Here is a 25,408-nt window from a genome sequence, read left to right on the forward strand (position 1 = left end):
TACCTAGTCTCATTGTTATCACACTAAACTATGGTTAAGCATGATGTCAGAATGCAGCCTTTGTCTCACTATAGCATGTCTTGATTTGTACTTGTACTGGTAGTTCTTGCATTCCTCCTCTGTTTGTCACATATTAATCTGGTAGAGTTAATTGTGTGTGCAGGACCCTGTGTGATGGGGTTCATTGTGTGAAGTACACAAGGTTTCATGTATGCAAGATCCTACTGTAGAGAAGGTGGTGGACTAGATATTTTGAAAGCTAAGATTTGGGTCTCCTTTAGGATGGTCACTCACATAGCTTCCAAAAAGAATAATGGGCCATGAGACAGAAACCAGTTTTTTGGCTAGTCTGGTTAGAGACTGTGCTATCCAAGGGCAGTCTTGATTATCTAGTATTACCAGCAATACTTGATTATTTTGGTGGTAGAAAATGGATTTCTTAAAAAGGTAAAAAAAATGGATAATTTTATTGATAGATTGATTGATATACTAACCTTCTTTCTGAAGAAGCCCATTAAGTTTGCACTATATTATGAAATTCAATATTAAAAGACTCTTAATGGGCAGCATTATATGCTTGGTTGATCAGTGGACACAACTTATGATCAAAGTACCTCTCCAGTTGTTGTTGGAAGCCAGCCAACTTGGCCAATGGTTAGGGATGATGCCCAATAACATCTGGAGGACCTCCGGTTCCCAATCCCGGCTCAGAATAAATACTTTCTTTTTTTTGTGTGAAGTTGGAGTAATCTTATGGGTAATTTTAGCGCAGTTTGAAAATGCAAATGGGAAAGATCTTCGCGAGTCAACTCCCAAATGAACCTCTCAGTGGTATTCAAAAATACGACTGCTAATTAAGATCCGGCAGAAGCATGGGGTTTTTTATATCCTAATTCTTTTTCACTTGTTAATAAAACGAATTAATAACAACCAGTGATAGAATTTGGATTTAAATTTTCACTTATCATCCAGTTTTAATTGTCTACTTCTCTCCTCATTCTCTCCTATTGTTAGGACCCGGCTTTCTCTTCTGCGATTCATGACAAGCTGCAGGTGCCCAACACCACCCGGAAGGCGTGGAACGAAAGGGACAACCGGTGCGACGTGTGTGCCACTCACTTGAACCAGCTGAAGCAGGAAGCGATTCAGATGGTGCTGACCCTGGAACAGGCTGCCAACACTGAACATTGCGATGCTTCTCCTGGCTCCCCTCCTCCCCTCCCCAACATCCCCACCTTGGTGGGCTCGCGACATATGGGCAGCCTGCAGCCCAGGGACTGGGCCTACATGTCTGCTCCTTATGCTACATCCAATTACGCTGGCTTTCTGCCTAACAAACTCAGCGGGAAACAGAACAACATAGGGATCGTTAATGGGATAGAGAAGAAAAATGGTTCCTTGGGACATCAGGCAAAGGTCAGTGTACAGATGGCCACCAGCCCCAGCAATGGTAACATCCTGAATTCTGTGGCTATCCAGGCTCATCAGTACCTAGACGGCACCTGGTCCTTGTCGAGAACAAATGGCGTTACTCTGTATCCCTATCAAGTAAGTAGCGTTAGAAAGGACACCCCCCCCTTAATATCTCTAGAATACTTTATGGATTTGAGTAATACATATTAAGAAGTTGTATCAACACAATCATATTATGGAACAAGCTGTAATTTACCTCATTTGTAAAAACAGGAAGCCAGCCCCCTCCTCCCCAATCACTCATAGCATACAGCCATATTTCTACAGCCTTTATCTCTGATAACCATCCCGTGATTTAGAAAATTAACACTGCAAATCATGCCAAAGGACCATGTGCTTCAACAGGCCTACTTGTCCCAAAAAAGCCAGAACAGGGTATTGCTTTATGGCTGGAAGGTTAATAAACATGGACTATTGAGACTCATTTATAACAGTATGGAAGGAGAAAGTTCAGAGGCACTCTTCCGTATTAGAAATCCTGCTTGTAGCAGTAGTAATAATAAAGAGAAATCCTGGTTGTAATAATTATGTTGATGGAAATTGGAGGAACATATAGTAGAAAAAGGCTCATGTAAATAATAATCAGAGTAGGGGTTTCCAAGATGAATACCCTGGCATTTGCATAGTTGATAATGAAGTACAATTCAGCATGAGATACGTGGGCGATTTTATTGTGAGAAGATTCGTGAACTGCTGATATCTTACTGGCAGTTAAAAAAAAAAGATGGGTCACAATTGTTCAAAATATCTGTAGAATCCATTAATTAGTGTCTAGATTTGTTTGTTATGTATCTTTTTGGAGAGTATGATATAATTATAGGATCTATTATGTTGGGAAGGGAATGAAATCGCTGAAGTTATGAAGTAGATGTATTAATATGATGTAGTAGTTAAGCAGCCTCACCCTAAAGCTGTTCAGTGGTACAAAGGGCCAGGTAAATATGGACAGGTTTGCAGGCTTGCATGATAAAATCTTACTTCTTTAGGCATGGTGGTATGCTTACCCTCTCCCCTCAGGCAGAGCTCTTGACAGGCAGAAATCTAACATCCCTGCCATGGAAAGCTGTAGTTGTGAAATTTCAGCATGCCATGTTGAACATAACATAACATAACATAACAACATGTTAAAAGCATAGTTACAGGTAGGTAGCCATGTTGGTCTGAGTCGAAACAAAATAAAAAAATTCCTTCAGTAGCACCTTAAAGACCAACTAAGTTTTTATTTTGGTATGAGCTTTCGTGTGCATGCACACTTCATCAGATACACTGAAACAGAAGTCACCAGACCCTTATGTATATTCAGAGGGTGGGGGTGATGGGAATGGGTAATGGGCTGATAGGAGTGGCCAACCTGTTGATGACTGTTAACGACTGTTAATGACTGCAATTGGTCTTGCTGGGAGGGGGGAAGCAAGGGCTGAGGTGCTAAGGAAAGCTTGATCATGTATAATGAGAGAAGATGTCTTTGTTCATTCCAGGTGGCTCCATGGTTTTAAGCTTGCTAATGAGTTGCAATTCAGCAACTTCTCTTTCCAGTCTGTTTCTGAAATTTTTCTGTAATAAAACAGCTGCTTTGAGATCTTGTATAGAATGTCCTGGGAGATTGAAGTGTTCTCCTACTGGTTTCTCTGTCTTGTGGTTCCTGATGTCAGATTTGTGTCCATTTATCCTTTGGCGTAGGGTTTGGCCTGTTTGTCCAATATAAATTGCTCATCTTCTAACATTGTGTATGCCATCAAATGCCAACAGTGCCCTTCAGCTCTCTATATTGGACAAACAGGCCAAACCCTATGCCAAAGGATAAATGGTGGCTTCTGTTTCAGTGTATCTGATGAAGTGTGCATGCACATGAAAGCTCATACCAAAATAAAAACTTAGTTGGTCTTTAAGGTGCTACTGAATGAATTTTTTTATTATGTTAAAAGCATGTTAGGAACTAAGCTGCCCCCAAAGGTGTTGATCCTGTGCACATGTAATAATTTTTTGTTCACTTTTTCTCCGTTCAAATGGTAACAGTGTGTCTGGGTAACTTTCCAGTTTTATAGCGTAACACTGGGGAACCTTAACTATCCCCTTGCTGGCCACAGTCAAAAACAGCTTTCCCCCTAATGATAATTGCTGTGGTGGTAGGGATTTTTGTGGAGATCATGGCTGACCGTCCTAATTAACCCCCCTCTCAGTATTAGCTTCCCCCACAAAAAAGAATGCTGATGTACATTTAACATAACATCATTAGGCATAACCTGAGGCTTTTGTACCATTGTAGTAATAATAATAATAATAATAATAATAATAATAATAATAATAATATGCCACCCTGCATCCAAAGATCACAGGGCAATTTACAGTATAAAACCACAAAATACATTTGCTATACAAAATCATGCTACAGGCTACCTCTGAGAAATGCTGAGCTAACGGGACCAGGAATAAAAAATAATCTCATTGGATAAAGAGCATTGCAGTTCCAGGAGTGGGTTCATTGCCCTCTGCATCATTGTTTGTCAGACTGATGCCCAGGAACAAGAGCTGTAGCCCTGGCTAGACTTAATGGCTCCCCGACGTGGGCATCTCCCCTTTGTAAATTAGCTTTCAGTTAGATAGTCTAGACAGCCTGCCAGAAATGGTTGACTGCTTTGAAGCCTGATCTTATTTTTCCTTCTGATTCTCTGCCTCTCAGATAAGAGGAAACCTTGGCATCATAATGGGATGCTGAACTTGGAGGCAGGCTTGCATATTGAGAAGGACACTTCTTGTCAGCAAGATGCAAAGGGTGTAGTTCAAGTTTATGGTAAATAGTTCCCAGTTGCCTATTTTTGAAGTCGGCCCCTGTGGATGTGCCCTTAGCAGCAGCTTCATCTGTATCAGTTAGCAGGTGATAAAATTCTGGTCCAGCCTTTTGACACTGTGTAGGGCAGTATGTGTGAAAAGGAAAGGGTTGGCTGGGGAAACCCAGCCAGATGGGTGGGGTAGAAATAAATTATTATTATTATTATTATATTTCACAGCTGCCCCGCTCTGGTCTGCATGCAACCAGTAGAGACTCCACATCAGGGATAGTCAACTTGGTGCCCTTCATAAATTGTTGGACTACAAGTCCATTAAACCTTGACCATTAGCCGACAGTTGTTAGACTACAGTTTCATTCACCTCTGACCCATTGGCCATGCCAGCTGGGTCTGATGTTTTCTTAGTTAGAGTGTGCTGCTGATAGCATCAGGTTGCAGGTTCAATCCCCACATGGGACAGCTGCATATTCCTCCATTGCAGGGAGTTGGACGAGATGATCCTTAGGGTCCCTTCTGACTCTATGATAGTCAAAAATTCTTGGGGCACCATTTTGATTTCCCCTGCTCTGCATGTCTATCCGTGTACTCACAGTTGGGACCCCTGCTTCATGCTTCATGCAGAGTTCTCAGTTAGGTAGAAGACAAATGTGGTATGCAGAGACATCTGTATATGTGTAGGTTTCTGTTCAGACCTTGCACTGAATATGTGGAGGCTGGGGAGATAGCAGGAGCTTCTTCTTCTTTGGCGATCACTCATAGCCGAGCAAGATTGTCTTCCATAAACACGGTTTTAACAATGGGTCCATAAGTGACTGTGGAGGCCAATTCTGGATCCACATGTCCTTCCACAGTGGGGACATTGGTTTCCAGGCGGGAGTTGATCACGGTGTGGATTTGCCAAGCGTGCCTTCCTCTTAGCACATTTCTCCCTTGCGTCCTGAGATTGAGTTTCTTCAAAGCCCATGACACCTTTGGTAAAGGCTGTTCTCCAACTGAAGTGCTCGCAGGCCAGTATTTCCCAGTTGTCAGTGTTTATACTACATTTTTAAAGATTTGCCTTGAGACAGTATTTAAACCTCTTTTGTTGACCACCAGTGTAACACTTTCCATTTTTAAGTTCGGAATAGAGTAGTTGCTTTGGAAGATGATCATCAGGCATCTGCACAACATGACCAGTCCAATGAAGTTGACGTTGAAGAATCATTGCTTAAACACTGGTGATCTTTGCTTCTTCCAGTACACTGATATTAGTTCACCTGTCTTCCCAAGTGATGTGTAAAATTTTTCGGAGACACCATTGATGGAATCTTTTGAGGAGCTGGAGATGGCATTTATAAGTGGTCCCTACCCCACGTGAGCATTCAGCCCACACAGGTTTGAAGGACTGAACATGTCCAATGTTTTAATTCCATGCCATGAAAGATGCTTCACCTGCTGATTTCTAGAAATGTAATTGCTTTGAAAAGCAAAAGAGCAGGTCAGAATGCTTCCCCCCCACCCCCGGTCAGGTGGCTATCCTACTCCTACCGTGTTTCTCCTAAAATAAGACACGTCTTATATTTATTTTTCCTCCCAAAAAACACAGCACGGCTTATTTTCAGGGGATGTCTTTTTTTTTTTTTGCTGTCTTTGCGGAGGGGGGGAGAGACTCACAAGAGCAATAACTTTGGGCGCAACAAGGGCACCGCGAGTCATTTTTCTCTTAGCCAGCACTGTCTGTTCTGCTCTGCTGAGGATGACAAGGGCTCTTTCTCGGAGCTCGTAAGCAATGCCCAAAGAAACGCGGTGGCTGTAAGAAACCCGCTCTCCCTTTGCACAGAAAGGAGTATGGAAAGGCGGCGACAGCAGCTGCCTCTTCCGCAGTACACCTCCATACATCCCCTCTTGCTCCAAACAGTGAAAGGGTTCTCCCCATACATCTCTCCCCTTCCCACCCGCCGCCCTCGCTTTGTGCACAGCGAGCCGAGCTGTCTGTTCTTTTCCCCTAAGGTCTCGCGCCGCCGGCAGGCAACAGCCCTCAGCTCTCGCGCGCAGCACACGGGGCTGACTGATAGGGCGCCAGGAGGCAGCCAGCGATTGTCCATTCGCAGCTAATGTTCTCCGCCGGCACTTGGGCTGGAAAATGCGCGAAAGCTACACTCACGCCCCGCCCGGTGCCTACTCACGCTGTGAAATCCGATCCAAGTCCAAGCGGCTGCACGGTCCCCGCGGCAAGAGGCGGCTGCACAGGAGCCGCTTCGGGGAGCACAGCGCAGCGCGAAGAGCCTGGTGAGAGGCAGCTGCGGCTGCAGGTGAAGCCCGGGATCTGCGTGGGCGACTGGGGACGAGCGCCCTGAGCGCTGCGGCGGTAGCGAAGAGGCGCCCGATCAGCTGAGAAGCGGGCTGATCGGGCGCCTCTTCACCACCGCCGCAGTGCTCAGGGTGTTCGCCCCCAGTCGCCCACGCAGATCCCGGGCTTCACCTGCAGCTAAGCGGCTCCCACCCCCGGCTTATTTTCGGGGGATGTCTTATATTTATTCTACTAACGAAAAGCCTGACATGGCTTATTTTTGAGGACCGTCTTATTTTAGGAGAAAATTGGATTTCTGAATGATATGACAAGTGCAGCAGGATTGATTCATTGTATTTTGAGTATAGCGGGGGAGGGATGTCCTGTGCAATTTTGTCCCATGCCTGGGGCTGAATATAAAGAAATATTTAAAATTTTTAAGAAATAACTATAGGTTTCAGAAGCACAGGTTGCATATAAAATTTGGCAAAAGAATGAGATCAAATTTATAATCTGAAGGATAGTGGATAGGAGTTTAGGTGGGGATAGTACAGTTGCACTTTCTAGTCGCACCTGTGACGTGGGTGTTGCTATTTTTCAGCTTTTGTTATTTATCTGTAACTTGGAAATAATTGTAATCAAATATGATCAAGAAGACAAAGATGCTAAAAGAATTTGCAGTTTCAGGATGCAGTGCATGTAAATTATAAACTTTATTCACTTTTATGTATTTGTCACTGAATTTACTGACAACCGTTCGTGCTAGAAAAACAAAGATCCTTTATATTGTCTCTTTAATATTCCGTTAATGAAATACACATATTGTTGTTCTTTCTAACATACTTAAACGGCAACTCCCAGTTTTTAATGCATCGTTTCCAGGAAAACAAGGCTTATGGAAGTCAGTGGAAAAAATCTTTTTACAGCCTTAGATCCCTGGAGTGAAAGGATGTGTTGCTAAACCCACACACTCAGTTTCCCCCTCCCCTGTTTCTTGTTGCAAACAAGTAGGAGGAACATCAGCAAAGGAATCATTATGACAGTTCTTTGCCACCCTAACATACTCAGTGCATGCAGAAACTTTCAGGACTTGCTATGTGTTTGTGAAGCAAAGTAGATTTATCATAACAGCCTACTGGGGCCATTAAAGTACATTGCTGTACTTCAAATGCAGTTTGCAGAGGTAGGATTATAAAAAAGGAATAAAACAGAAACTGGTGGCAGCTTCTTGCATGTATATTTAGGTACAGACACCCAAGCACAAAATACACATGTACTGTTGCATCAGTTGTGAAGGGCACATGTGGGTTTTTGCAGTCCACAAGAAAGTGATGGGCACTGGGTCTTGGCCACAACATTTATTTGAGGACCAATGCACAATTGGTAATTCAACATCAATTAGCATGGCAGGGAAGTAACGAGAATCCCCTCGGCTGGATTCCATTAACCCTCTGTGCTTGCAGAACCAATGGGGCTCCCTCCTCTTCTCCTCTGTGCCCCCCTGTGCCCCCCAAATAGACAGGGAGGACAGGAAGGGTGGGACTGGATGAGAGGGAAGGTCTTTCTACCTGGCAAGCAGAAATGCTTGCACTGAGGGAATGATCAGAAGAGTGTGGCATTGAGTGTTTTTTGTCTAACCCCCGCTTGGTTTTGCTGCCCTTCAGACAGTCCACTCACATGCTCCTGCAGCCTATGGTGAAGATTGTGGAGAATCCCAGGGCTGCTAGGAGTGTAAATGGCATATGATTGCAAATCACTTTGTAACTTAAAATGACTGGAAGTTAAAAATAGTAATATATAGATACATTCTTCTGTTGATTTCCAGAATTTCACAAACCATTTCATCCTCTTTCCCCCCTGGCTCTTTAGTGACTGCTGTTCTTCTAAAGAAATTGTTCATATTTATGAGGCAACCATTTATAGAGGCACTAACCAAAATATAGTTTTAAGTGGTTAGAGTTGAATTTTGTTTTTGTTTTTTTTGTAAATCATATATTAAAATTAGCTATAATGGTTAAAATAACATCTGTTGTGAACCTGGACAGTCCGACCACTGTCACCCATGTGCTGGTAACCTCTAGGCTGCTTCAATGTGATGGTGCTTGTGAGGTTGATTCAGAAGCTGCAGCTGGCGCAAAATGCAGTAGCTTGACTGCACAGAGGGGCATGAGATTGCTAACACATTGTCCCACTGTTGTAACAACTGCACTGGCTGCCAAATAGCTACCAGCATAAGTTCATGGTACTGGTTTTGGTGTCTAAAATCCTGTACTGTATGGGACCAGGACACCCGAAAGATCATCTTGTCCCCTATATACTCAAATGTTTACTGTGCTCTGAAGGTGAGACCCTCTTGCAGGTACCATCTTATCCGGTGGTGGATTCCACACAATGTAGGCTTTTAGGATACCCTTAGTATTAGATGGGCACTGTCTCTCTTATCGTTTCAGCAACTACTGAATACCTGCTTATTTCAGCAATTAAGCTGATATCTCTCCCAGTCTGCATCTGTATTGGAATTGTTTTTCAGGTGTTTCCTCAGACATTTAAATTGTTTTATCACTTGTTGCTTGCTGCCCTGGGCTCCTTTGGGAGGAAGTGAGGGATATACATACAGTATATATTTGTGTAGTCGTTTAGTCATGTCCGACTCTTCGTGACCCCATGGACCACAGCACGCCAGGCACTCCTGTCTTCCACTGCCTCCCGCAGTTTGGTCAGACTCATGTTGGTAGGTTCAAGAACACAGTCCAAGCATCTCGTCCCCTGTCGTCCCCTTCTCCTTGTGTGTGTGTGTGTGTGTGTGTGTGTGTGTGTGTGTGTGTGTGTGTATATATATATATATATATATATATATATATATATATATATATATATATCAATCAATCAAATAAATTGGGGGTGGGTGTAGTGGAATTTCTGCTGATTCCTCCTTCCACTTTCAGTCTCCACACCCTATTCCATACCATCACCAAAGGTTTTCCAATCTCAAGGAACAGGTTTTTAAGGAAAGTACAGAGGTTTGCAAGAAAGTGTTCTTCATGAATGTGAATCCTGTTCTGTCCACAGGCAGAAATTAAGGGTTTTTGAAAAAGGTATCTGGCCATACTTGTCAGCTGTCAGCCATCAGGTCACTAAGCAGTGGTGGAAATGCATGTGCGAACCAGCTTTTAGTCAAAGAATATGATTTCCTCGTTGGTTAATTTTTCCACAGATTGACAAAAAGGAAAATAATAATAAAGCATAGCTCCTAGTCTGGCTTTTTTGCACTCACTTATTGGTTTTTTTTGGGGGGTGGACCCTCTTGGCAGACTGCATCTTTTTTTAAAATAAAACATAAAATAAGTAATGAATAGCTTTGGTGGGGTCATAGGTCGTCAGCTGACCTTCTTACCATGAAGTCATCAATTGAGCTTGTGTATTACAGTAATTGGCTAATTATATCTGACTTTCCAACTAATAGTCCGGTTGTGTCCTTTTTTCTTTCTTTATACTATGAGGGGAAGTTGGATTCCATACTAATTGTATTATTATTATTATTTTTTACAATCACTCTGGAGTGATTTGATCTCACATGACATTTTCATGCATGGCTTCATGACCCTGGAATCATTCGTTTCCCCTTCAATATACCAGACCAAACAAGGGAAGTGAGAGGAAAAGAGTATCCCAGCAACTGAAAAGAGCTAAGGAGGCTTATCCTGTGAGTATGAGAGCCCCATGACTCTGCTGTGATGGGAAGAAGCAATCTGTGAGCTCTTTTTTTAAAAAAGTGAGATAATCCTTTAATATAAGTGCATGACATGGGATCACAATTAGTAAGGATTTGGATTCTTGACTTTATCCAGTCTAGTTTATTCTATAATACCGTACGAAACCATCTCCTTCCTGTGAGACTATCTAGAATAATTTGGGCCAGGGAAAGCTGTTGCCAAGGGCAAGCAACTCTTAAAATTTAGCGAAGCTGTGTAGCTCTCCTGATGGAAAGTGGCCACCACATCATCCTGTAAAGAGCAATTCGTTTTTTTAAGAATTTACCATAAGAAGTTTGAAGCAGTCCCATTGCTACAACTTTGGATATATGCAGTGCAGTTCACTTCATAAGTGGTTACAGGACTTTTGGTTAACTTTCCCCTCTTAATTAAATTATTTAATTCAAGTCTCTTTGAATGAAAAGGGAGATAAATGGGCCTTCAATAATGGAAGGATTTTCCCCTCATCTTTGTTTGCCTCTTGGGACAAGAACAAGGACATATTGTTTAGGGATACACAAACACAAAGTGTTTCCAGAATGTCCCAACTTACTGAGTAAAGAAAGAGAGCAAAAATACCTGAGGTGCTCTGACCATGCAGGCAAATGTGAAGACCTGCCAACTTCCACTTAAAATAACATTCGAGCATTGATTTCCCCGCATTGCATTTGTTGTGCTCAGTTCCAGCTTCCTTTCAGCTTCACTTATCTGATGAAGGGGACCCCCGTCCACAAAAGCTTATGGCATAATTAATGTATTAGTCTTTTAGCAGAAGAAAGTGGTTAACAATAACAATCCAAATTATTTTGCTTTTTATTATAAATTTAGGAATATCTGAATAAATGCAAAAATTAAAATATCACTGTGGTTTTATTTATTTTAGTTTAACTAGGGCAGTGGTGGGCAACCTTTTGAGCTTGGTGTGTCAGAATTCGCCAAAAAACCGAGCATAACTCGGGTGGTGTATCACTTTGAGAAAAAAACCATAATTTTGCGGTATTTATAGTTCAAATAACAAAAATGTATAATTGTAATATATAACTATATTTAATAAACCAAAAACTAATTATTTAACCAAACCAAAAAAACCTTATTTATCACAAGGTGCCCAGAGTTGTTGAGCTTTTTGGGGGGAGCTGCTGACCAAAGTTTTGGAGGTTTTTTGGGGTGTGTGTGTGGAAAGGTTGCTTTGCTTTTTTGGGGGGGGGATGCCCCAAAGCTGCCAGGCTTTTTGGGGGGTAAAGAGAAGAGAAATAAATGACGAATAATACCTTCACTGGAACTAACACGCAGCACAGACATAGTCTGCCAAAGCGCCAAAAAACCCAGCACAGAACGGGTTAAAAAATGAACGCTGTTACACCCAATCATAGTTTGCCGAAGCGCCAGAAAAAAACACAGCACAGAAAGGGTTAAAAAACCAATCTTTGGCTACCAGCTACAACAACAACGAAAAAGGATCCGGGTTTTAACAGCGGAGACAAGCTGTAGGAGGAGCGGGAGAACAAATGGGGGGGGGGGAAACCAACAACAACAGTGCGAATGGGCAGATGGGGCGCGTGCCAGCAGTGAGGGCTCTGCATGTCATGTCTGACACGCGTGTCATAGGTTCACCATCACTGAACTAGGGTGATGTTATAGTTTGACTACTACTGCTCAGTCCCAAACACCCCCTCCTCCTCCTTTTTTATTAAAGGTTTTCTTGGTTTACAAAGATAAATGTGCAATATCTCTCATAACATTTTTACAAATCAGTTTCATTTTTTGAGACATTGGGAAGAAAAGGGGAAAAGAGGTAGATGGGGTGGGGTGGGGTCGGGTGACGATGTTTTTATTTTGCTTAATATACGTGGGTTTTTTGTCAGCGTCGCTTGTGTAGGTTCTCTGCTGTTCGCTTGAGTTCCTTTGGTGGTGAGAGATGTTGGGGTTGGCCTTGAGAGAAGTGCTTGAGCGGGTGATGGTAGTTCAGCAGCAGACACGGAAAGACAGGAAATATATTACCTGGTTCCATTCCAGTCTGGGATCACACCTGTGTTTAGCATGGACAGAAGCTCTGTTGAATGAGAGCTGTCTGAAAGAATGTCCTTGGTAGGTTGTGTCCTGAATATCTCTCTTGATTTAAATATAATGTTGATAGACATCTGTGCTTATTCATTTATTAACACTTTTTATCTTGTCATTCAACAATAAAGGCCTCAAAGGTGGATCCCAACTATAACTAAAATACAGAATCATTATAATGAGCTAATATGTAGCATAGTGAGTGATCTCTGAAGTCTCTGGGTCACATCTTGCCTTTGCCACAAACTTATTCGGTAGCCTTAGGCAAGCCACTCTTTATAACCTCAGTTTTATATTATTTATTATTTCCATCCTTTTAGAAGGCAGGTTTGTAGTCTCTTTAGTGGCAGCCTCATGAAGAAGCTATCTTTGATTTTATCAAAATATAATTTCTTATATAATTGGTTTATTCTCTTCATAAACAATCACCAGACCACTTATAGACCCCTTATCTTCAGCACTGACTGTCATTTTGTATTGGGCAATATACAGTAATGTAATGTGTGAAACATCCCTTAGTCTGAGTGTGTCTAGTTCAGGGTTTCTGCCATAAACTGACTTTATGGAAGGTATGAATGACATGAATGAAGAATGCTATTTGACCAGCTGCTTCTAAATTTTATACGCGCACTGATTGTATTTTCCCAAAGAGCATAGAGAGGTTACACATGGCCAGAGGTGATGAAGAATCACTCCAGGATAATGGAACGACATTAAATGCAACTATCTGCCATAAGACAGAATGAGATGGTGCATCACAGCCATCTCACGTAGCTGGTTATCCCCAGAAGAGTTCAAAGATTCAAGAACAGAGGCTAATGACCTGTCACCTTTGAAAGTGTTAGACTGCCGGTCATGCTTAAGGTTACTAGGAGTTCTCGGCTGAACATCTATAACCTTGATTCATAAAGAGAAAGAGAGAGAGACAGGAAAAGAGAAAAGAAGAAGAAACCTCTGTTTTAATCATCCAAGTCTCCTCATGTAGATAAGTCTGCAGTTTTAATAAATATTTTAAAAGAATACTAGGTGATCTACATTTTAAAGGAAAATAATAATCAAAAGAGTGACCTTTTCTAATGCAGGAAATACTGGATTTCTGACTATGCTCTTGCAAATTAAAGCTCTAGTATTCATGTAAATGTTTTATATCGAACAGCTTTTCCTGTTCTTTTGTGCATACTGCATTCTGAATGCTTAATATTCAGAATTAATATATGAAGAGACTGAACTGTAGCAGACAGAATTTGTCTGCCAGATAGCCGGAGGTAACCAATATTTATGACTTCTAGAATACATGCATACATCCATACGGTAAGTATAGGACTGTTGACAAATTAAAGGGAAAAATAACCACCTTGCTTTTGATTGATTAAATTCATATTTTATTACTTCTGTATATGAGACAGCACAAGATAAATAATGAATTACTAGACTAGACTTGATAAGACTAGGCAAGAAAACACCAAAGCCTTTATCTTTTGGAAACTTTAAACTCATTTGTCCTAATACAGAAATCTGCTAACGCTTCAGCTCAGAGGTGCCAACTTGGGCCCCAGACTGTGGGTGCCCAGCGGCATGTGGGTGCAACTCAGTCTCAAGCTTCCGTTGCCACTGCTCTTTGTCGCCACTACTCCTGGGCGACATCATCTGCCATGGGGCCTCTGCAGTTGTGGACACAATGGGGGCGGAGTGGGGGTTCCCATGGCCCCATGGATATGGTGCTCCACCGCCCCACCCCTGCCACAGCTACCAGGCCAAGTCCTCTGCTACAAGGCCTCCACTGAGGTCCATCACAGCAGCAGGTGCACCCTGGAAGCACGTCCGCATCAGGCCCAAACAGAGGACCTGCAGCAGAGGTGGAGACCCTGGCCCAGTCACCACTGTGGCACCAGAGAGCCAGCAAAGATAAGGCAGCCAGGCCCTTGCAGAGCCAGGCAGAGGCCTGGGCCAAAGTTATGCTGACAAATAATTTTATTTCAAGGCTTGAACCGTATCTGCATATAAAGACAAAATGGAAAATATAGATATACAATAGTGCTTTTTAAAAATACACAGGGAAAAGGATTATTTTAAGTATTTACATTTAAAAATGCTTTCCTAGCTTTCTTTTCTGCGAATTCTTGAAGTGCACAGGAAAAATCAAGCAACTTGGCCTTATCGTGGTTTATGTTTATCATTGTTAAACCATTTAGGCGTTCTTGAGCCATTGTTGATCAATATATTGAAACTTCTCTCATTGGAGGCCACTGTAGCTGGTAATGGTAAGAAAATGTGTAATGCAATTAGAAGGTTTGGAAAAACGTTTTCCAAATTCAAGTTTAGTATTTGATCGGCAATTTCTTTTGGTGACGGAGAAATAAGTTTGAAATTCGTATCGAAAATTCGCTTAAGGAGAAGTACTTCACTCTGAATTTCATCACAGGAAATATGGTTCGAGTATCGCAAGTGAAACCGAGTGCATTTTTGTATCAGTTCGTCATCAATGAAGTTTTGGAACTTCCACAAAAAATTGAAAAGTTCACATATTTCCCTAACAGCAGTAAATCGCCGTGTCAGTCCAACAATAACAAAGTCAATTATTTTGAAGAATACATTCACTCTGAAGTCTTTTTCAGCATCCTCTTGCATTAGACATCCCCTGCGAGTAATAAAAGTATCTGAAACACCTAGTTTGACTGATACATGTTGACATTCTTGAAGTATGTTATTCCATTTCTCTCTAAAATTCAAAATGTCTGTATGCAGATGATCTATGTTGTCCCTTTCAACATCCAATGTGGCATTGCCTGATTCTATTACTAAGTTTATCTCATGTATCTTTGTGAGAAGTTTGATCCAAATACTTGACATTACAACACATTCAAAAGTGTTTTCAAGTATTTTTTTTATTCCCCGAGCATCAGCTTTACATTCTGCAGTTACATTTTTAAATTCACTGGTCTTGGATACTGCGGTTCGAATACCATCAAAATGGTTTGCAATTGGTTTTACACTATCAATTCTTGCTGACCATCTTGTTTTCGAGACTGAATGAAGTGAGGAAGGAACATTTTTCTTCAGTACCTCCCAACATGAAGGGCTTGCACTGAAGACATTGAACATTTTCTGAATGGTTCCAAGAAGGTAATAGCTTCTTTACAGGTTTCAGCGCAATCTGTACCAACGAGATTCCGAGTATGATTGGCACAACTAGAGAAAAGACAGTTCTCATTCTTTCCATTTAGAATAGCCTGTACACCTGCGTACTTTCCAGCCATGTTAGACCCATTGTCGTACGCTTGACCCACACAGTCTTGAAAGTTCAAATCGAGCCTCTCCAAGACGTCTAATATTTCAGTGGCAATTTCTTCTCCAGTCTTTATGGAAAATTCATGAAAACCAAGAAAGCGCTCTTCAATTACAAAACTTTTAGCTTCCCTCCTCACATATCTGTGACGCAAGCTGAACATGGGTGTAGTAAAAATGGCTAGGGGACTCCCATTACAATAATGTGGCATTTCTGTACGCTCTGGCTTCCGTCATGGTGTTCTGTTGCACCAGAAGCGGTTTAGTCATGCTGGCCACATGACCCAGAAAACTGTCTGTGCACAAGCGCCAGCTCCCTTGGCCTGAAAACGAGATGAGCATCGCACCCCATAGTCATCTTTGACTGGACTTAACCATCTAGGGGTCCTTTACCAAATGTGCTGGACAGACTTAATCTAAAGCCAAACCAATGTCTTCAGTCATTAAAGGTAAAAGGTAAAGGGACCCCTGACCATTAGGTCCAGTCGTGACCGACTCTGGGGTTGCGCGCTCATCTCGCATTATTGGCCGAGGGAGCCGGCGTATAGTTTCCAGGTCATGTGGCCAGCAGGACAAAGCCGCTTCTGGCGAACCAGAGCAGCACATGGAAACGCCGTTTACCTTCCCGCTGTAGCGGTTCCTATTTATCTACTTGCATTTTGACGTGCTTTCGAACTGCTAGGTTGGCAGGAGCTGGGACCAAGCAACGGGAGCTCACCCCGCCACAGGGATTCGAACCGCTGACCTTCTGATCAGCAAGCCCTAGGCTCAGTGGTCATTGCACCCCCCCCAAAAAAAAACCTTATTTAGAATAAAACCTGAATGCAGGTCATAGTTCAAAGAAAGCACCTTCCCTATATTATGGGCATCCAGATAACACGATAGAAAACTGCATAAACATATTTCAGAATCTGCTGTAGTAGGCAATGGAATGAATTCGTTCTGTTTGGTCCTATTCAGAACGTGTCATGAAATTGGTAGGGTTCCTACGGTAGGGTTCCTATGGTAGTGTATTTTAACCAAGACTGTGCTGCAGCATATTTGCCAGATTCAAATTTCAGAAAAACTCCAGGCACAAAATAGAATTATGCTATTTAAGAAGTGACACCAGTCACCTTTTAAATGACCTATGCACCCCCTAGGCTTGTGCATTGTGGGGAGGTAAGGAAGGGCAAGATGCAGCTGTCCTTATTCACGGACCCCTTTCCATGAATAGAAGCAGGCTTTATATGTGAATGGGATGAATGTGTAACGTGGCTCCCTCTCTCATATCTGTTTGACCCCAGTCATTAACCAGAGAAGAAGCAACTGCACGAGTTTGCTTTCTTTCCCTGTTGGAAAGGATTCTGCTCTAACCACTAGTTGCTATTGGGTTATGGAAGCAAAGGGGAAGAATACTCTGGCACCACCACCAGCAAAGCAGGGGAATTGTACTCTGTAGTTGTGCTGCCGCTGTCCAGGCAATAATAACCCCAAGGGAAAAATCAGCCTCGCCACAGCTGGATGCCACTTCCTGCTTACACCGCCCCACGTCATTCTGGCATTGTCAAATTGTTCTCCCTCCTCACTTTTCTGGATACTCCTCTCCATATGTCCACCTTGGCTTTTTTTGCTTGTTTGTCTATAAGCCCAAATCCTTCTCTGTGTGTTTTAAACTGATGTGAGATTGAAAAGTGAGATAAAATATATTAAACTGAAATTAATAGATTGGAAGTTCTGGATTAAGATCTGTTTCAGTTTTCTGAGAAATCAAGAGGATTTTCATTAACATTTTTTTCCTGGACCTAGGAAGCCATTCAGACCAACAAAGCTATTTGCCTTGGCTGAGCAGCATGGCCAGCTAAAAGCCTACGGCTTAAAATGCAACTTTCCATATCCAGACTTTTTCCTCTGAATGTCACTGATGGACATTTGAAAGCGCTGTAGTTTATTTGCTTAATCCAATAATGATTTTGGGGTGGGATTAGATGTTAAACCGGGAGATTAAGTTGTTGTTCTCATATAAAGAAGGTCTCTGGGATTTCCCCCCCCCCAAGGTGGGGAAAGGGCCTTTGTTACCTGCTGTCTTACCTGGTGACCTTGTCAGTTACCACAGGTGCCTACACCCTGGGTAATAATAATCCTGAATGCCTTGAAGCAATGTTAGCGGCTGAGGCTTAACTGAAGCTCTTGATTATCTCCCAAAGATTGTATTGCACTTTGAAGGCTGTTTTAAACATTGGCAGAGACCAGCTCACCTGTATCAAGTTTGTACTGGAAAGAAAAGTCAGCAGTAGGAGACACCTGGGCAGATAGTGGATAGTAATTAGGGTACCAGAGAAAGGAGAGCGTAAAGAAACGCTTGGTGTTCAGAAGTAGTGGATTTAGCAATGAATAAAACTCTGAGCAGAGAAACAAAAACCTATGACCTTAATACTACCCACTACTAATAGCAGCTAATGTGGAATGTGTCCATAACTTTTATAGCCCGAAGAAGAGTTTCTGCTTATTTAAAGAGGATGAGCTTGCTCTTATAGTGCTGTGTATTTCTGTCTCAATTCATGTGTTGACTCAAACGAAGGTACATTCATTCCCCCAATGATACAAACGGGTATGTACCTCTGGTTTCACAAACTCAGCCATTACCCTTCTATGTTCTGACTGATTTTTGACTATGGAGGCTTGCCTGCCACCTGCTCTGGTGTCATCTAGGCTACCTGGTAACTTTTGATTTTACCAGGCCTTTTAATTGGGTCTGTTTGTAGAGTTTTGATTTGCTGCTTGCTTTAGATTTACTGCATTTGGTATGCTGTTTGTATGCCTTTTAATTTATTTGGAACTTCTGTTGTTGTTGTTGTTGTTGTTGTTGTTGTTGTTGTTGTTGTTGTTGTTAAGCCACTCTTGGAATCTGTTTGAAGAGTAAGGTATAAATCCCCATAAAAGATAAGTAAATAAAAATGAATAATGTTCCCATATACTTTTTCATCGCATACTGTCCAATGCTTCACATGGGAGGTATTCTGAATGCATTTGCCCTTGGCTAGAATTAAACACGCTTGACAAATTTAAGTGATGATGACCTTTTCCATTTTGTTTCACCATCTGTGGCCAACTAATCTGTATTTTGGTTACAGGTAGGTAGCCGTGTTGGTCTGGATCGAAGTAAAATAAAAAAATTCCTTCAGTAGCACCTTAAAGACCAACTAAGTTTTTATTTTGGTATGAGCTTTCGTGTGCATGCACACTTCTTCAGATACCTACCACTTCTTCAGATTCTTCAGGTATCTGAAGAAGTGTGCATGCACACGAAAGCTCATACCAAAATAAAAACTTAGTTGGTCTTTAAGGTGCTACTGAAGGAATTTTTTTATTTTAATCTGTATTTTGTCAATGTGTGTGCCTTTCACTATATGTTCCTGAGGTTTTTGGATGTCCCTGTTCTTATCCAGACCAAGGAGGATGTTCCCTGATTGTCCACACCAGTGTTTCCCAACCAGTGTGCCTCCAGATGTTTTGGGACTACAACTCCCATCATTCCTGACCACTGGTCTTGCTAGCCAGGGATGATGGGAGTTGTAGTCCCAAAACATCTGGAGGCACACTGGTTGGGAAACACTGGTCCACACGTTATTTTGCTGTTCTGACTTTGCTAGTTGAAGTACAGTCGTACCTTGGAAGTCAAACGGAATCCGTTCCGGAAGTCCGTTTGACTTCCAAAATGTTCAGAAACCAAATCGTGGCTTCTGATTGGCTGCAGGATGCTGTGGAAGCCCCATAAGATGTTTGGGTTCCAAAAGAATGTTTGCAAACTGGAACAACCACTTCCGGGTTTGCGGCATTCGGGAGCCAAAACATCCGAATTCCAGGGCGTTCAGGATCCAAGGTACGACTGTACCACCAACAAAAAACAAGTATTTCTAATGCAATCTGCATTCTTACAATGAGAATGTGGCCCACAATATACAATTTGCACTGAACTAGCTTTTCTGCTTGTCAGGAAATTTACTGTGCAAGTAAACAAGCATTTCATGGGCACTTAAATTAAATTGTTGCAGGAATGAACTAAAGTTGAAGACAGTGCCACTTCTGCAATTAATACGAATTAGATCCGATTAGTAGAATTTAGTCATTGCCTCTGATAACACGTTTCTTTGCCATCAAATCTAGATTGTGCTGGAATGTTTTTAATTACATCTATTGTAAATCTGTTCCATATTCCCAGTTGGCCAATTAATTTAATCTTCTTGTTTGTTCATGGAAATATATAAGAGTATCAGTTCAGGAGAAATACATGGGTATGACAAGACTCTAAGAACAGCTTTCAAACACTACTTTTCTTAGGAACAGACATAAATGCAAATTACTGCCCTCCAGATTTAGTTTATACAGTGACTTGCAGCACTCCAGTGACTGGAAATTGCACATACCCCATAATCAAATTATAAGTAGGAACTGCAAATATTTATGAAACAAAATGTGTGAAGTGTAATAGTCGATGGTGTTACTTGTATGTAAGCAATCAACATGCATGTTTTTAAAATATAAATAGCTACAGGGAAGCAGAATCATGCCCAGGGAGTGAGGGACATCCCAAGATCTCTGTGCATGCTCAGATGCACATGTAGCAAGCTTGGTTCATTTCAGTGGTAGAAGGTGGGCCATTGTGGATGGAAGAGCTCATTGTGCCACCTGTTCTGCATTGCTGAGTTGCAATGAGTTAAGTTTAAGAACAGCAGCAAAACATTACCCTTTTGGATATCCTCACAGAACTCAATGGGTTATATTCTCATGGTTATATTACTGCAGTTACTCTATGTGGGGCTACCCTTGGGGTTGTTCCAGAGGTTGCAGCTGGCGCAGAACGTAGCAGCTAGGTTGCTTGTGGGGGCAAACTACCACCAACATAAAGCACCTTGTTTGCAGGATTTGCAGTGACAGCCAGTTTGCTACTGGGCCAAGTTCAAGGTGTTGGTACTAAGTCCCAGTACAGCTAGGGACTAAGTTACTTGAGAGAGACAGCCTTATCCCTTACCGTATCTTCTTCTCAGCAGTCTGCAGGGAGAGTCTCTCTTGCAAGTTCCAAAGATCTCAGAAGCTTTCTCCGCAGTAGCTCGGAGCAGGAGTTTTAGTGTGGCTGCCCCCGTTCTGTGGAATAGCATTCCTATCACTCTCTACACTTCCCAGAAACAGTTGAATACATGTTTGTTCTGACAGCTGGACAAATGGGTCTTTACCACAGGTGTCAACTTGTTAGGGTTTTAGCCTTGTTTGAAATGTATTGGTTGTTTTTGCATTTTCAATGGTTTTATGTATAAATTGCAATGAGATTTAGAAGGTGATTAATAAATTAATTGTAATAATAGTGGTGAATATCTCGGAGTCACTTTTCTACAGAACCCAAGCCCACGTGAACTGCCACTATGGCAGTCTGAAAGGAAAAGCACCTTCCTAGGACTGGTGAGTTAATCTTGCAGTCTGGGTTTCTTTGCCCCTTTCTTGATTTGGAAATATATGCGACTTACTACAAATACCTCCTTACAAGTATGCTCCTAATTTAGTTTTTCATACGCATTTAACTTTGGAGTTTTACATCTGTAGACACTTAGAAGAATCTTGGGCTAGGGGTGAAATTATCCAAAAATACTTAATTTGCACTTTCAAAGGAGAAACCAAACTAGCCAGCTCTAGGATTGTTTCTCCTGCCTGCTTCTGATTGCTGCTGCTGAAGTGGTATACTGACTGATGTGCTCTAGGGCAACATCACAAAACATGACATTATGCTGGCACTGCAGGTGGATGTGTGCCAGCGACAAATGTTCCGAATTGGATTGCTAAAGCATCTCAATTTCATCTAAAGCCAGTGCAATGTTGGCTCCTGCTGGAGTGCTTTGAGTATTGAACTGTAAATCACTTAAGCATTTCCCCTTTTTGCATCTTCTCCTTGTGCTGGCTATCAAGGACTCCTTTGCTTTGAGTCTTTTAATCAGTGAACAATAAATTCCAGTTGAGAGAATCGAGTCAGTCTCCTTAATGTTCCCAGCAGGCCCAGTGCCCTAAGGGAGAAGGCAAGAATGCAACATGTCTGGCATTCAGATGTTTTAGTGACGATAGATTATGATGGTCTGTGCAGATATAAACAGGAAAGCTTGCATACAGTGCAGTAAGACCAAGTTCTCCATTTAAATTAAAGGCAGTATCAGTTTCAGCTAATCTAGTGTTTGGTTGCCACTGTGCTATTACAGTTTTCCTGGATGTGCGCATAGACAAATTATTTACTGGAATTAGAGCTGCCTGTTTTTTGTTCCTGCCGAACCTCAGTCAGTGCTGCTGTCTTCTGAGCCCAGCCCATAATAACTCAGGAGTACTAAATGGCCTCGACACAACATATCTAAGAAACTGTCTCTACTCATGGCTCATTGTGAACTGTAATGTCATAGTCTTTCTCAAGTCTAACACCTGTGTTGCAAATTGGGATTGAAGGAACATGTTTAGTGGCCACTTCTAATTCTGGTGCTGGTTGTCAGTTCAGATTGGTTGACCCAGATATGTAAGCACTTTCTTGAATCTGAAGTAAAGGGGAACCCTCTGGAGCAAGGCCATAACTACAGCTGGGCGATATATTGATATATCGCCCAAAACCGGTTTGAAGTCCATATTGTGATATCGGTTTCATAATGTTTAACCTGGTAATATATCACAAATCATCATGTATGTGTGCTATGCAAAAACCACCATGCAGGAAAAACCATGAAGCCAGCCAGTGCCTCTACACATCTCCATACTTAATCCATAAAAAGGTAAAGGTAAAGGGACCCCTGACCATTAGGTCCAGTCATGACCAACTCTGGGGTTATGGCGATCATCTCGCATTATTGGCCGAGGGAGCCGGCGTACAGCTTCCAGGTCATGTGGCCAGCATGACAAAGCCGCTTCTGGCAAACCAGAGTAGCACACTGAAATGCCGTTTACCTTCCCGCTGTAGTGGTACCTATTTATCTACAGTGGTACCTCTACTTATGAATGGAGCTCCGTCTGCCATCTTGGATGTGGTTTAGATAGGATTTTTTTCTACTTACGAATTTTTAGATAGGGTTGCTTCTACTTACGATTCCCAATGCATTCCTATGGGATTCGACTTACAATTTTTTTCGACTTACAAATGTGCGTTCGGAACGCATTAAATTCGTAAGTAGAGGTACCACTGTACTTGCACTTTGACGTGTTTTGAACTGCTAGGTTGGCAGGAGCAGGAACCGAGCAACCGGAGCTCACCCCATCAAGGGATTCAAACCGCCAACCTTCTGATTGGCAAGCTCTAGGCTCTGTGGTTTAACCCACAGCGCCACCTTAATCCATACATCGTGATATATCAGTATATCACGATGTTTAGCTGGTGATGTATCACAGTGTTGAAAACCTTCTACTGCTGCAAGCAGTGACAGCTACTAGTTAGGTCATGAAACTACCACCCCCATATTAGACACATAAAGGTTTGGTTTCTGAGGAGATTTTTTTGTGAAACTTGTGTGCCAGATTGAAGATATTGTGTCCCATTCTGGCCATTGGAGCTGTCCAGCAGTGTCAGCAGTCAGTAGGCCTAGTGCTGAACGGTATGCAAGCTTCCCAGAAAGTAGCTAGACTAGGAATGGGTATATGGAGGTTATTGCACCAGTTTTCCAGGCAGCAAATAAAAATGTAAATGCACATCCTGACTTCCCCACACTGGTATAATTGTGGGGTCCTAATCCTGACTGTACTTATGGTTATAATTCCTTGTAATAAGTAGGACTCATACATGGGGTTGGACTAGATGACCCTTGGGCCGCTTCCAACTTCCTTGTGCTGCCAAGTGAGCTTTGTGCCATTGGGATTGAGCTTTTCTTCAGGCTCAGTGTCATCTCCATTCTTGATGACCAAGTGGTGACTGTAGGACTTTGAGATTCAGAGCTGCCTACATTTGGGGCATATTGGGTGTCCCACTTCTGCTGCTTTCTTGGGTTTCCCTGTCTGGAGGTTCGCTCCACAGAAGCCTCAATGGTAATAGTAATTTCCCCCACTGTAGAAAGGAAAGGGGAGGGGAGGGAAGGGGCGGGAAAGGAAAGGAAAGGAATGTCCTGCATTCTGAGTCATATGGTAAGTAAAGGCACAATATATGTATAACTGGGATTCTGACACCCTCCAATTGTTCACATTTCTTTTGTCTGCACTTCCAGGAATATATTGCTTGTAGACATCCTTTTTTGGTGGGGAGGGGAATTATCCTGTCCGTTGGTCTTAATGAGGGGAAACATAACAAAAGTACCTTGAGGTTTAAGTGGATTTGAGATATTAACTAAGTGCCTTTGGCATTGGAAATGTTTGTAGAAGGGAAAACTAAGTTTGCTGACCCGCAGAGCAACATCTGGCGGAGGGAGAGGGAACACGTGTGGAATAACAATGCAATCCTGTGCATGTTTACTCAGAAGTAAATTTGGTGGTTTCTAATGGGGCTTAGTCCCTTGTAAGTGCATTTAGGATTGCAGCCAAAAGTACTAATTAAAACCGAGCAGGTACCTGAAACTTGGCAGTTTTCCTCAGGAAAGCAATATGTGCCTAATGACTTCATTTTTGTGTGTAAGATATGATGACTATCCAGCTCTGGGAAAGGTGAAGAGGGAGCTCTTTCTGCTCAATGGAGTTGATACAGGAAAAAGATTAGGGAATAAACCTCCACTGTTTTCTGCAATAAGCTGCTGTCTTTTCACAAGGCTGTTTTGAACACAGAGGACAGTAATTTTCTTCCTGCCACTCTGGCTGTGGCAGAAGTTTGTCATATACTGTATCTTTTAAATAAAGACTAATGATGCAGTTTAAAATGTTGCCTGTATGAAGACATGCTAGTTCTTTATATGGCTTACTATCTTACTGGAGATTAGAAGGAAGCTGTTCCCTGGCTCAGTCGTGTCATTTAAGCAGAGGCTACACACTGACACACTTGGGTAGCTCCTGGTGCCATTCCTGTCAGCAGGGAAGCGAAAGGTCAATGGCTTACAGATTGCTTCTTGTGATGTGGCAGCAGTTACAGTAAGATCTCAACTTCTTACAATGCCCTGACACTACTAGCTGACAGCTCGCGTGCAGATAAGTGAAATACCTAATTATATATTAAAATACTTTAGACAAAAGTTGTGCAAGTCAGTGTGACTGTTCTGAAAGCATTTCATATTGAACAGCGTCAGTGATTGTTCAGAGTTTCTGCCTCTAAAGGGAAAGGTGGTGGTGGAGGTGATGATAGAGAAGCTGTAAGCTGTAAGTATATCTTATTTAATGGTTTGCTTTTTAAATCTGCCACATATCCCCAAATGAAGGTCCATTAGAGGGCATTTAAAACAGTTAATCATGAATTTATTTTTTAAATGTACAATGCATGTAAAAATTGCACTGACTTGCTTTTCTGGAAGCTCAAAATAACGAACAACTGAATAACTAAAAAAAAACACCAACAATAAAACAGAGCAATATAAAAACAGTGACAAATATTTTCTCCATATCCAGCCTTGATTACTAAATAAAAAAATAAAAGCTTTGAAAAGATGGTCAAGCTAGGGATATGGTAATGCTAGGGATAGGGTACATAATGGTAATCAACTTTTGGGGGTGTATAATTAAGACCGTAGAAGTGTACATCTAAAAATAGAAAGCATAAATGCAGTAAGCTGATGTTTGCAAATATGTGTATCACACAGGTACAGTTGTTGAGGAACAAGGGATAACTGAAGTTGTCAGCCAAGTGTAGTCAGTGGGTTTACTGACATGTAATG

At 42.0% G+C, this 25,408-nt stretch overlaps 1 protein-coding gene across 2 annotated transcripts in view; it reads left to right on the plus strand.

Annotated features, from left to right (window-relative positions):
- The window catches only part of KIF26B (kinesin family member 26B), a 278,589-nt gene that overhangs the window by 88,597 nt on the left and 164,584 nt on the right, over positions 1-25,408 (plus strand). The window contains exon 3 of one of the 2 annotated variants that reach the window (XM_035108339.2): positions 1,015-1,548. In XM_035108339.2, coding sequence (XP_034964230.1) covers positions 1,015-1,548 — 534 coding nt within the window. The remainder of the gene's footprint in view (positions 1-1,014; positions 1,549-25,408) is intronic. The other variant, XM_060272882.1, reaches the window with a different exon arrangement.

This window comes from Zootoca vivipara, chromosome 3, assembly GCF_963506605.1.
Source record: "Zootoca vivipara chromosome 3, rZooViv1.1, whole genome shotgun sequence".
NCBI classification, from domain to species: Eukaryota; Metazoa; Chordata; class Lepidosauria; order Squamata; family Lacertidae; genus Zootoca; species Zootoca vivipara.